Source organism: Geospiza fortis, unplaced genomic scaffold (assembly GCF_000277835.1).
Source record: "Geospiza fortis unplaced genomic scaffold, GeoFor_1.0 scaffold53, whole genome shotgun sequence".
NCBI lineage: Eukaryota > Metazoa > Chordata > Aves > Passeriformes > Thraupidae > Geospiza > Geospiza fortis.
This window is the reverse complement of record NW_005054305.1, coordinates 13,894,231-13,907,285: the sequence shown is the minus strand read 5'-3', so window position 1 is coordinate 13,907,285 and position 13,055 is coordinate 13,894,231. Positions and strand designations below refer to the sequence as shown.

Here is a 13,055-nt window from a genome sequence, read left to right as displayed (position 1 = left end):
GAAGTGAAAATACTAATATAAAACTTTGGGGTATGTGCTTTATGACTTCTCTTGAGGTGTGGTCAGAGTGAGAGCTCAAATGCCCTTCTTCATAATAAAAGATGAAGTTTCTGTAGGATCTTACTTTTTAATTTGTAGGCAAGAATGCCCCCTGTCCTGCCTGCATAGGTTAACATTTCTGGTTGGAAAAAGGTTGTCTTGGGCATCCTTGGAAGGCGTAGTCTGTGCTGCCTCTGCAATAATTGTTAGTCTTGATGCTAGAGAAGTGTTAGAGGGATGCTTTTGTTCTGTTTGCTTACCTTTGCTCTGCAGGATTTGTGTTTGGAGCTGAACATTTGGTTTGTCTCTTTTTTTCTAAAGAAGGCAATGTCTTATGTATGGTGTCTTGAAGGGAAGATAAAGGAACCCTTTCTCCACATGAGGGACACAATATTTTTTCTCTGTTCATTTGCTCACCTTTATGAGAGGAATCTGAAGAGTTGCAAGAGCACAGTCTCTTTTCTGCTTCTGTTCTTATCTCTTGTTTTTGCTTCCAAAAATTCTCTGAGATATCAGCTAAGAATTCTTTTTTTGAAGAGGGAATGCTGCTGTAATCTCAGGTGATTCCTTGTTTAACTGATGTTTTGGTCTTGAAGCACTGCCATACTATTTTCTTCTGTTAAAAAAGGCCATGACCTACTTACTCAAAAGGCACTTAGAACTTTGTTTTCCTCTTCTGACTATTTTGATACCTTGTTTTTTGATACTTTGGTTATTACCAATGAAGCTTTTCAGTGCTACTTTGTTTTATCAGCTGACACTGTACATGTTTCTGAACACCAGTGTAGAAAGGGCAGGTCATTGGGAAAGTTCTCTTTCACCAGCTCCTACCTGATATACAAAGGCCAAACTGTCAGTGAAGTCAAAACTTTGCTGTGTACAAAAGCTTCTAGGCTACAAGTCTCTTTATGAGGAGCTAGTGTATCCCAGCTCATGCTCAAGAGAATTTTACATATTTTTGTTAAAAAATGGCTAACATCCACATACTTGGTTAATGTATTACTCACTTTATGCTTCAGTTGCATGAAAGAACAGCTCATGCAGGTGTTCAGAAAATGCTCTTTGGTCATGTTCCTTTGTTGCTGGTGCACTGAGTACTGCTATTGCAGCTTTGTGTGATGCTGTCTCAGGTGAGCTTTATTCAGTGTCTTTAAGGGTGGGGGTCAGATCTTCCTGGAATGGGAATAAGCATTTACTTCTCAGAGGGTTTGCAATTGTTTCTAAGTAATCCTCATGCTTAGAACATGACAGTTTGACGTTTTTTTCATTATGGTTCAACTGGCATCCTCTCGTACCTTTCACTGCTTCAAACACAAAAGGCATTACATCACTTTTCTCTACATAAAACAATTTTTAAAAATCATCAATGTCAGAGGAACTGCTGTTCTAACACATTGAGACCTTTTGTGCTTTTTATTTTTGCCTCTCATATCTTGACTGGTGAGAAGTGTAGGTAATTCCTTAAGCTATACTAACATTCCATGTACAGATTTGTTATGTGAATTAACCAAGTGCAGAAGACCCAAGAAAAATATAATAGCCTGAGATTAGGGACATGTTGTAACATAAAGTCTCAATTTTTATGTGGTGAAGAAATCAATCCCTATTTTTGATTGTGTTGTGTTGTGATTATTTTACTAGTGTGGCCCTGGGACTTTGTACAGTAGCGCACTTTCTGTGTTTGTAGGGTTTGGCAATGCTGAGTTGTCACCAAGCCAGTTGTCTTCAGCCAGTGGAAGAGGCAGAGCTCTACACACATGTGGTGGGGACAAATGCAGCATAAGCTGAACCCAGCCAAGAGTGCTTTCTTTGTTTTTCATAGTGTATTAGATTGATGGGTAAGTTATAGATAGTCTCTATGATGAGAAAAATGGGGTTTTTTCCTGTTTTGTTTTTCCTCCTTTTTTACTCAGAAGGCTTACTGTTGATGATTCCCTAGTGGCTTCGTCAGTGTTAGCCCTTTTGATATTACATTACAGTATGTAATTACAGCCCTTTTGATGTTACATTTTGATATTCTTAATAGTTAGTTGTTGTTAGTCTTTGTTTAAATGGGAAAGTCAAAAATAATTGTTTCAGAACTTTTCCAGCTTTTTCCTTTTATAAAAATAACTTAGGTTTTTAAGTTTGTAATATGAAACAAAAAGTGGTCCTTATTCTCCTGTTGTGGTCTTCTAAAATTTGATTTGACTGCTGTTTTTATGTCATATATGTGTTATAGTGATACTGTACATTCATGTGCTTTTATAAAAGCTCAAAATCAGAGATTCCTATCAAGTCTGGAATCTCTGGCTGTACTTGGGGTAATATTTCGTAGTATATGTCCTTCCTGCAGTGCAGTGATTGCTTCTTCAATAATTAGAGATTATCTTGTGATTATTTTTTTCTTGCTTGCTACAGATAAGGTGTGACACTTATTAGGTTTTTTCTCATGGACAAGATGCCATAATCATTTGTCTGGGACCACTTCCATTCTGCCTTGTGTATTCCTGTTGTTTATTTCTTTTTAATTTGTTTAATTTCATGTCATTTAGAATTTTACTAGAAAATTGAGCATGTCTCAGTATTTCCAAGCTTAACTGTATTTGCTGTATGCAAAGTTTCTTTCTGTTTCTGTAAGTCTTGAAACCTGTAGAGACAGAAGCTGCTACAAACCAGAGCAGCAAGCTAATGAAGATGGACAAAATAAAAGGCTCCCTCTCCTTCCAGTGGGAAATGTATTGTATTTAAGCAACCTGGACAGCGATCAAAATGTTTTATGGAACCTCTCTCTTTGCCCGCCTCTCCTCCCTTAAAAAAATGGAGTGAAACCAGAAAGGCAGTGTAGTGAATGTAAAATATCAGGAGTTCTTTCTTGTAGAGAGTGGCATTCAGATGGTTCTTTCACTCTGCCTTTTATTCCCTGAGAATCTCAGATGAAAACACCCAAAACACTGCTGATACCATCAACACATTAGAGTGTGGTAAGGAACCTCCGGGCCTGTATCTCACCTATGTGTAACACACAAGTTCTAGACATTTGCATCCTTACTTAAAACTTGTTTTGACATCTTCAGGCAAACAGCTTTTTCTTGTTTCGATGCCTGTCGTAGAAAAGTGAATTCTGAGTTTGTGGAATACAGTCATTTTTGAGAAGCTCCTAAAAGGCTCATGTTGACAGAGCAGTTACTTGAAGTACCTTTTGCTGTTTTAAACGTCCTGAGCATTCTTGGAGTCCTGTCTGCTGTCTCTGGTATTTCAGAATTGAACTCTTGGTAGAAATTAAAATTTGCTTCGTATTTTCTCATAATAATTAAAACTGCCTTGAACTCTGCTTATCAGCTTAATCTGAATGATTCTTAAGTTGTGATCATGATCTTCCCAGTCTTCCCTTTCTTTTGTGTTTATGAGCTCACAGCTCAGGGGTACACTTTCCAGGCTGGTTTGAACTAGTGTGCTGGAGCATCCCTGGCATGTTTGCAGGCAGGAGATATTTTCTCCTAGGTAATCTACAGACTTCTGCTGTGCAGTTGCTTGGCTAAGAGCAGCATGTGATTATAATGGTTTCACAAGTTGCATTTTTGTCAAAGGTGTGGTTCTATTCTCTGAGATTCCTTATGTTCTTCTCCTTGTTGGTCTATCTGGAACTCCCCTTTCTATTGGCTTTTAACTCAGCTATTAGTTTCTTGAGGCGAGGCATTTATTGGATTGCTTGTAGTACTTTTTTTTACTTTCTACACCTATCTTGATTTGACAATACAAGAAACCTCAGCAATTGCAAGCAAAGTTTAATCTTGTACTGCTGGAGAGAAATCTGATTCCTTTTTCTAGAAGCCACCTTTTCAAAGACTCTCTCTTATTACATATATTTCTTCAGAAGTAACCAGGTCTGCTCAGACATCATCTTAACCATTAAAAACCTTTCCAACAACATTAGGTCAACAAAAAATTAGGCAAGCTTTAAATATGTGCTATCATTTGACACAGACCTTCCACATATGATTCTCAGCCTAGAAATTACCAGATTGTATTTTTGTTCATGGTAAAGGGAGAAGGATGTGGGTTTTTTTGTTTTTATTTTGTTTTTTGTTGTTGTTGTTGGTTTTTTGTTTGTTTTTTTGTTTGTTTGTTTTTTAACCACATAGGTCTATGGAGTCTTTAGTATCAGAGAAAATTGAGTTCCTGTCTGTCTTCATGGGACAGAGAGAAATTTAATGGGAAAACGGAGTCCATGGCTGATTGGAGAAACTCACTTGATGTCCTCCTTTTCTTCAATTACTAGAGAAAATACAGATGTTGCTGACTCTTATTCAGGCTTTGCCTGCCACTCCTTGCTGGAAACACTGAGGCTTTCCAGCCCATTGCTGATGAAACCTTCTAATCAAAGTATTCTCTGTGTGACATCTTTGATCAGCTGTTACTATATATCTGCAAGAATGGAGGACAAACAATGTACTACTTGAATTCATTTGATTCTACTTGATTTTTGAGAGCTACTTAATTAACTCGGGGTGTGGGGCAGGCAGAAATCCTTTGCCTTCTTTAAAGGCATTTATTGGGATTCAGTTTCTTTGTTTTGGGTTAAATAGCTTATTGAACATTGTAAGCTTGAAACAGATGCAGGCGACCTTCCTAGGGAAACTGATTTGGATACATATCCTCAAACCAGGACTGACTGTAAAAATGCCTTTCTTATGAAAGATTTTTAAGTGGATTACCATAACAAAACAATGTTCCAGAACAGAAGAATGAAATTCTTTCTGAAGCCTCTTGGAAATCCAGACTTTTTTGATCCCCATGTGAATTCTTCACTCCCGTTCTGATTACCTGCAGCCTCTTTAAGTGTCACAGTGGTGATCCCAGAGGAAGAGATCACTTCCACTTGTAGTAATGGGGTAAGAGCATGGGAAGGATTTACCATGCCTACACATGGGAAAGATTTGCCAGCCCTGACTCAGAGCAACTGCTATTATCTGCTCTTGTTTGTGGTGCCGCCAAGGCAGAGAACATCATCAAATCAACCTGATAAACTTGACTTTTTCCAGATAAACCAAGAGCTAACTTCTTTGAAGTTAGATTGGTGGGCTGTTGATGAGAAGTAAACAGCATGACAAGGACAGTGGAAAGCTGTCACTGGTTTTGTTGTTCATCAGCATTTGGTATGCAATGTGAGCTTCACAAGATTGTGAAATCATGCTACGTGTCTTCCATTTTCTCTAGTTTATTACAAGGACTGGAAACTAGCTACTGCCTGCTGGAGCTGGTTATTGCACTGCAATTTGATGAACCCAGATCTCCAGATACATGATTTTTTTTTTTTCGAGAGCTCTGCTGCTGCTAGATAATCCTCTCTCCAGGGTCCAAAAGGAGAAGTCAATAACAGACACATTCTGCTAAAAGTTGATGGTCCAATGTGTGTTAGATTAGTGAAAAAATAGCCTTTGAGTTTCCCTAAGGATACTTTGAGTGGGTACATGGAAGTGTCTAAGCAAAATGTCAGATGGTGATCTGGATGTGTTCAAGGAAGGTCATGTGCCTTGCCAGCACTGAGTATTTGCTTAGAGAATCGACCTATGTGAGAGGATGTGACAGTGGGACTACAGCTGTTACTTTGCCATGAGTAGACATTCATTTTGTAAATTAATGAAATATTTTCTTAATACTATGTCTCTCTTATGAAAACTGTTAATTTTAGGGTAGAGCTGTCCACTCTCCTGTGTTAGTACTTTGATGAGCCATATGCTCGCTACTCTTGTATGTTTGGTTTTTGTTCATTTCGTTTTTGGGTTTTTTTTTTCCTTTAGACATAAGAGTTCTGCAAGTCTCCCATTCTATTATAAAGTACTCGGAGAGCAGCATGATGTAGGATAGGAAAATTTATCTGTGCATGCCTGAAAATGTTCATTGTAAAATGGAAGTTATGGCTGTGTGCAGTGTTTTAATGAAAATCCTTGCATTTTTTCACTTTCTGTCATGATGGAAAAAGTTAAAGCATTTGTTTCTGTTGTAAGTTCAAGGTAGTGGTGTCTGGTAGGGGAAGCCAAGATGCTGAGGTACTGGGGAGCAGATAGAGTGCTTCTGAGATTCATGTGGCAAGACAAGAAGTCTGAGAGAAATCCTTGAAGCCAAGACTAGGCTGATCAGAAATAGATGGTGTGCATGTGAAAGTCTCTGGATTAGTATCAAGGTAAGCGTGTTGTCAAAGGGAGTAGCACTAGTAACTTCTGGAGGCTTTCTTCTTTAGGAGTTAACTAGACTTGAGGGAGGAAAAACATTGAAGCTGAAGGATCTTCAGTCATTAAGTGAGGACCTATGCAGATATAAAAGATCATGTTTGTGTTTTCAGGCCTTTAGGCAAGTTTGGGAGTGCTGAAGATCTAAGGAATGTAAGACTTGGTTCCCCCAGATTACTCAGTTGGCAGCAGGTTTCTTTGTCACTTGATGGAGGAGATTTAGGGTCTGTGTGTGAAACTAAGGATGTAATTGTATGGTAGTTCTGTGCATGCCTTGAACTTCTGTCTGTCACTGGACCAAAAGGAGAAAGGCTTTCCAGTTCACCAGTTTGGAAATTCTGGCGTCTTTTGCAAAGGACTCTTTAAAAAATGACTTGAAGTTTCTACTTTCTTTGCTAATTTGTCAGTGAATTACTTCTAAAAGGAACATTTTGCTTGCCTAGGCAGATAAACACATTAAAATTTAATTTTTTTTGGTAGTTTGTAATACTGTAATTTGGACAGGCTTGATATTAGAGAGTCTGAGTGGTGGGGGCTTTTTCTTTTATTTTGTAGGAAATAAGAGGTCAGATGACTCTCTTTGGGTTACATGGCAAGAGTGTTCCTTGTGTACTTACACTAACATGCCATCATTGTGAAGACATCAGCAATCCATTTATTTTGGTTACCTTACCAGTGAGATGCTAGATAAACTTGGGCACAGATAACGCTAACGAAAGTGACTGTGAATCTACAGCTTGTTTTGTTATTCAGTGGAGAAAATATGCTAAGGTCATGAATTAGTGTGAGTTTACCAGGAGTTAAATTCATCCATAGGATATTTATCAAATCTAGGGAAAATGTAAGTATCATAAATCATCTTTTCAGCCTTTTTCTTGCTTGTTAAATACGCCTGACAGATGATGTTGCCCTCTTACTGTGCTCAGGAATTGCTTTAGTAACTTTGATTTTAATTCCTGTACTGTATGTGTGGTTTGTTTTTTTTTCCCCCAGGTGGGAAATACTTTGGTCTGAGGCACCTTCGAAGGTGAATGGTCCTCAGGCTCGGCAGTTCACACCTTGTATCAAGCAGATAAACTTCCCCACAAACTTGATCCGACTGGAAGTGAACAGCTCTCTTCTGGACTATTACACTGAATTGGATGCAGTAGTACTACATGGTGTGAAAGAGAGGCCTGTGCTTTCACTTAAGACTTCAATGATTGATATGAATGATATAGATGAAGATGAGGATGAAGAAAAATTTGCCTGTGGAATGGACGCCCTTAATAAACAGTTCAGCATTGTTACCCTCAGGGAATGGCCAACTAATGGATATTTTGATAAACTGCCTTATGAGGTAAGAAAAGCATGTTTATACTCAATCATTGTCTTGATTGTTAAGGGTGCAAAGGTACTTTACAGAGTATTGGTCAGGATTGTTGTTTTTTCTCAATTCCTTGCATTCCTCGTGAATCTCCTGCATTTACTGCCTGAATTCTGTAAGTTTGTCTGCTTCCATGGGTGGATGTTAGGTATTTGCATGGTTATTGCACTCTTACTTCTCAAGAATCATTGCACTCACACACAGTTTTTACACCAGATACTCTAGCCTTGAATTTCCAGCTCTTGAACTTATAAGCTTTTAGCAGTTTTCTGGTAGGTTTTTAGTCCTCATACTTGACAAAGAAAATACACAGAAGAGATATGGAAAGATTCAGTCAACATCTGGAGGTGGAAAGAGTTTGCAATAGTCTAAAAGTTTGTTTTCCTGTTTTCTCCCTTACAAAACTTACAGAGCTTTGTTCTTGAAAGTGTCATAATATTTTTATATTATTATTATATGAACTTTTTCCATCCAGCTAAGTTTTGAATTGTGGTGCAGATAAAATATGTTATAGCTGGACTTCAGCACACTGTCTTCTTTTTATGCTTGCTACTTTTTATTCTGTCATTAGAACAGAAAACAGTTGTGAAAAACTCCTTTCAGCTCCCCTGGCAGCACAATGGTTGCAAATGTGCTCAGAGTCTGTAGAGAGTATTTTCTTTCCTCTAATTTCCAGTATAATGAAATTGTGGAGTATAATTGCTGAATACCATGTGCAGGCCAGGCAATTCTCAGCGGGATACAGCGGTTTATGAAGGCTGGTACCCTGATTGGAGTAAGAATTGAGAGATGAAACAATTATCTTCACCTCTACTGAAATAAACTGTTGGCACATCGTGGAAAGGGGCCTTTACTTGCTGGTCAGACTTGGGCAGAGACAGGATTGCTCCTGCTCTTCAGTGTGCTGCAGGCAGAGGCAGCAAGTGTTCATGCCGTGGTATAGCTCAGCAAATGCTCAGAGTGCCTGTGGCCTGAACCAGACTTGCTTTTGAAAGGGAGGGTGAGGTATGCTGCCATGGATTGAAGGGTGCTTGCAGAAATGCCTGATCTAATCAAATAGCATTTTGTTCTTACCATATCTTTGGACTCTTAAGTATCTTAGTTTGATGCAGGAAGGCTGTGCTTGGGTGACCATGTGCCCTAGTAGCCTGCAGAAGTTTGCTGTGCTTGTAAAGAGGGAAGAGAAAGGAAGAGAATGTAACAGCTCTTACTGTCTTCTCTTGAAACTTCTTTTGAAACCAAACCCCTTGAGTTTGGATTGAGGTTCTTTTTTTTGTTGATGCAGTGGAATAATAAATAAGGAAACTAATTTTATCATGAGTTAGCTCTAGTGGTGTTTGGTTGTTTGTTTTCTCCCCAGAGTACACATGGTGTTTAATATATTTTGCTGTTGATGCTTGCATGGCAGTACTGAAGTAAAGAAAGTACTTTGCATAATTGTTTGAAAGTTTGAAAACATGTTGGTTTTAGTAATTCAAGGGAATTAATTGTAGATAAAACTTCATTTAAATGTAGGAATTTTTCTTGTTTGAGAAGGCTGGATAAATTGATTTGTAATATACTAAAATATCAGAGAGATTAATCAATCTCTTTTCTTTCCCACATGATCATAGAATCATGAAGGTTGCAAAAGACCTCCAAGATCATTGAATCAAACCATAACTGGTTGATTACACATATTAAAATTTTAATTTAGGAAGTATTTGTGTAGACTTGTTACTCCTATGAACTTCTGTCTCCATATACTTTATTTTGTTTTTCTGCTCTCCTTTTTGTCTACCAGCTTCCTTTTTCATCCATTTTTAACATGTTTGGTTTCATGAATAAATTTATATGGTCTGTCAATACCAAGAACATCTTTTTTTCTTCTGCCTTGGTTTAAAGAAACTGAAAATATGGGTGGAATATTTGTCAGAAAACCATAAAAGACTACTTCTGTACTGGTTTTGTGACAGCAAAAATTCCAGTTTCCTACTTTCTAGTCCAGCTGGAAGGGTTGGGCATTGGAGCAACAAAAATGTTGTACTTGGTGGTGTGACAGTTTTTATCACATTGGATATGGAAGCAGTACTCTGCATGCTCTATTTAAGACTGACAAATGTCAGCTTTTTAGGGGCAGTGTTCAAACTGTGGGTGAAGTAAGGCAAGTGCTGACTCCTTCTGGTTTTGATTGATGCATTGCATGAAAAATGGTACCTTTTCTGTCGGTCTGTATTGATTGTCAATGTGTAACTGCCCTAAGTTTTCATAAACCTGCCTGTTCCTTATTTGAGCTGTTTGAAGCTTTTTCATACTATCCTCTGTAATTCACAAAATCTACAAGCCGAATGTGTTTTGCTATGTAGGCAGCAGTTCCTAAGTTTTTGGTTTTTTTTGCCTTTGTATTTCTGAAACTTCCATAGACTGTCGTTCATAGGATATATTGTTCCTCAAAATGGCATTAGGAATGGTTTGCTGCAGTATAAACTCCAAAGGCATTTTAGGATTGCTCCTGTCTAAAAAAGAGAAAAATGCTCAGCTTCCCAGGGCACAGACTTCTGTAGAAGAAACTGTAAAGTTTTAGATGACCTAGTGAGAGAATTTTCCTTCCCTAACCTTGGATAGTGTTAACCAGCTGTTAATTAGCTGTAAAGTACTTGTACTATCTGTGATCTCTTCTCCAGAACTACCTTAAAACTGAGGAAGGATTTTAGAGGAGAGACTTATCTCCCTTCCCAGATCTTTGACCATCTCTTGTGCTGCCTGTTAAGTGGAAGGGGTAAGGCCTTAGTCTGAGTTGGCTTTGCAGGAATACTTGAAGTCTGAAGGCCTGACCAAATTCAATGCTTTTGGGAAAGCTGAGGAATACCTGCCACAGCATCCATGTTGTGCATTTGAGACTCACCAAGATGTGCTGGCTACTAAAACCCCAGCTTGTTTGTCTCCAGAGAGGAGAGTCAGAAGACTCTGCATGCTGCAGTCCAAAATATATTTTTGGTAAAAATTTTGGTATAGAAAGATATAAATTACATCTTTGTCATTCCTTGAAGCTAATTTTTCCAAAACCTGCCTACAAGCTTTATGAGCTGTTCATGTCTGCTGGTGTTCACATGCACTAATAAATGTATGTGTGTTTGCTGGTGCAAGTTGTACTGTGTGGAACCAGGGATGTGTGTTTCCTTAAACTATGCTGAGAAATGTCAAAAGCCCTAAAATACCATCTTCTTCATGTCTTCTCTCTTTGTCTCTTTGTGCACATATCCTTTGTCCTTTACCTGAGCATGTTTTAATATCAGCTCTAATTAAATGGATTCTAAGCTGTAGCAGCTCTAGCTGCAAGAGTCAAAAAATTACAAGTTGTTCATTTGTCTGTTTCTGACTGAGTGCTTTGCATAGGCCAGTGTATTTTTTTATTGGAAAACCATTTCATCTTCATGTGGAAGAACTGAAAAAGGAAATTTGTAGGAAGTGCAGGTACTGTAGGTTTGACCAGCACCTAGACATTCTTTTCTGACAAAATCAAGTTGTGCTTTATTGTGCTCTAGCCAGAGAAAGTATTTTATAAGTACAAATGGTTGTTGCTTGCTGTTTTACAACAAAAAAGCTTAAAAAGCCACAGAAACTTCTGGTTCAGTAAGTATTATTAGAAACTAGACCATTGGTAAAGTTTTGCCCCCAGTACTAGGGAGTGGAAATTCTGTGTGGGCTTATAGGCAAACTTTTTAGGGAGTGAGAAGCTTTTTTTTTTTTTTTAAGATGTTATATTTTTTATTTGGTAGTTCAAAAAATACACCTGGTTTAAAGCTAGCATGTGCCATTTTTTCCCTGGAAATGGGAGAGGAAGTACTCTTGCATTCTTAGTCCATCATAGCCTAAAAAGGCAATCAGTGTTGTATAAATTATATTTTGTTTTCTTTCTGGGTTTTTTTTCCCGATAAACTTTGTTTTTACTGATTGATTTATAAGAAAGTGTGAAATAATAATGATTGTCATAATTTTTCACAGTAAAAAAAATCACAGTAAAAACTGTTGTTTGTGAGAAACTACATTATGAGATTAGCTTTCAAAGCAGATACTCATTTTTGTAGCATTCTTGGAATCACCACGAGCACAGCGTAGCGCAGTACAGCACATCATGTCACATACTCATTATGATATCAAATTGTACTTTATGCTAGGGTACACAGACACAAAAAGTGTGTTCCTGACAGACACCAGACTCCAGGCTAGTGGTGATTAATGGTTGTTAGCCTGTATGTTTTGAACCTGTTATTTTTGTTTAATCAAAAGCCAGGAGAAAGCACTTTATAACATAATGCTCTAGGAGTGACATTTCATGGTATGGTTTCATTCCATATATTATGAAGTAGCTCAATTTCAGTAAAAAATAAAGACAGATTTCTTTGATTGAGACATGGACAATTTCATCTCAGGTGTGGAAAAACATCCTGTGTGTTACAAAATACTCATTGAAGTCATCAGTTAGTGTAAATGGACATTGTTCAGTCATTTATAGTTTTATTCACCATTCTCTATATTGCTCAGAAGTTATAAAATAGCTTTTTTCTCATTGAATGAAGTTTGTATTACTTTGCTTTTATCAGATATTATGTCACATTAATTGTAGACATAAATTCTGCTAATTGTGCAGCCTCTGCTGACCTTTCAGCTCTAGAAACTATGGGAGAAAAATCTGAGGGAGAAGGCATTAATAAAATAGATATTTAGCTGACTTACATAGTGTGGATTAACTGAAATTTTGCAAAAATCAAGATATTAACTTGGGATTATGTCTTTAGCTCCTAGTTATTTTGGATATTTTAGGTTTCAAAATGTCAACAGGTTCCTAAATGTCAGTTGGGTGCAAACTTTGCTGATTATAATGTAACTGCAGTTATTATATATGCATATATATTTTTTATATATGCTGTTACATTGAAATGTCTGTGCTGGTCCTCTGCATCAATCTGAGTTCCAGAGACCTGCAGAGACAAAAGCCTGGGCTGGTTTTAGGGGAAAGAACAAGCAAGGAGAAGAGAAAATGAAAGGCTTGAAACCAAGTATGAAAGAAACTGGAGTACATCAAACACTGTATTTTTGCATTGGAATTAAACTAAAATGTTTTAAGATATGTAGATCTTGTTGGAAATGTAAATACTAAATCTGGAGCTGAGTAGGAAGTAACATTTTCCATTTTGCAGGAAGTTGAATTGTTTTGTTGTTCCAAAAATGAAGGGGGGAGGAGGGGAGGTGGAAAGTAGCTGCATAATAAAGTGATGCATTGGAAGTACAATCTGTTTGGATCTCACAAAAAGCTCCATTTTCATTTTACGTCATAGATTTCATTCTGATTTTTAGCGGATTTGTCTTATGAATCCTTCTAAGACATTAAAATGAAACATTGGTGTTTTGAAAGGACCACAGGATTCTCTTCCTTTAGAGTTGATTTGTGAGTTGTA

General features: G+C 37.6%; 1 protein-coding gene across 1 annotated transcript in view; it reads left to right on the top strand.

Moving 5' to 3' along the window:
• The first annotated feature begins 4,908 nt into the window (after positions 1–4,908).
• FBXL4 (F-box and leucine rich repeat protein 4) overlaps positions 4,909–13,055 on the top strand; it is a 40,659-nt gene continuing 32,512 nt past the window's right edge. The window contains exons 1-2 of the mRNA XM_014311994.2: positions 4,909–4,913; positions 7,245–7,590. Of these exons, the coding sequence (XP_014167469.1) occupies positions 4,909–4,913; positions 7,245–7,590 (351 nt within the window). The remainder of the gene's footprint in view (positions 4,914–7,244; positions 7,591–13,055) is intronic.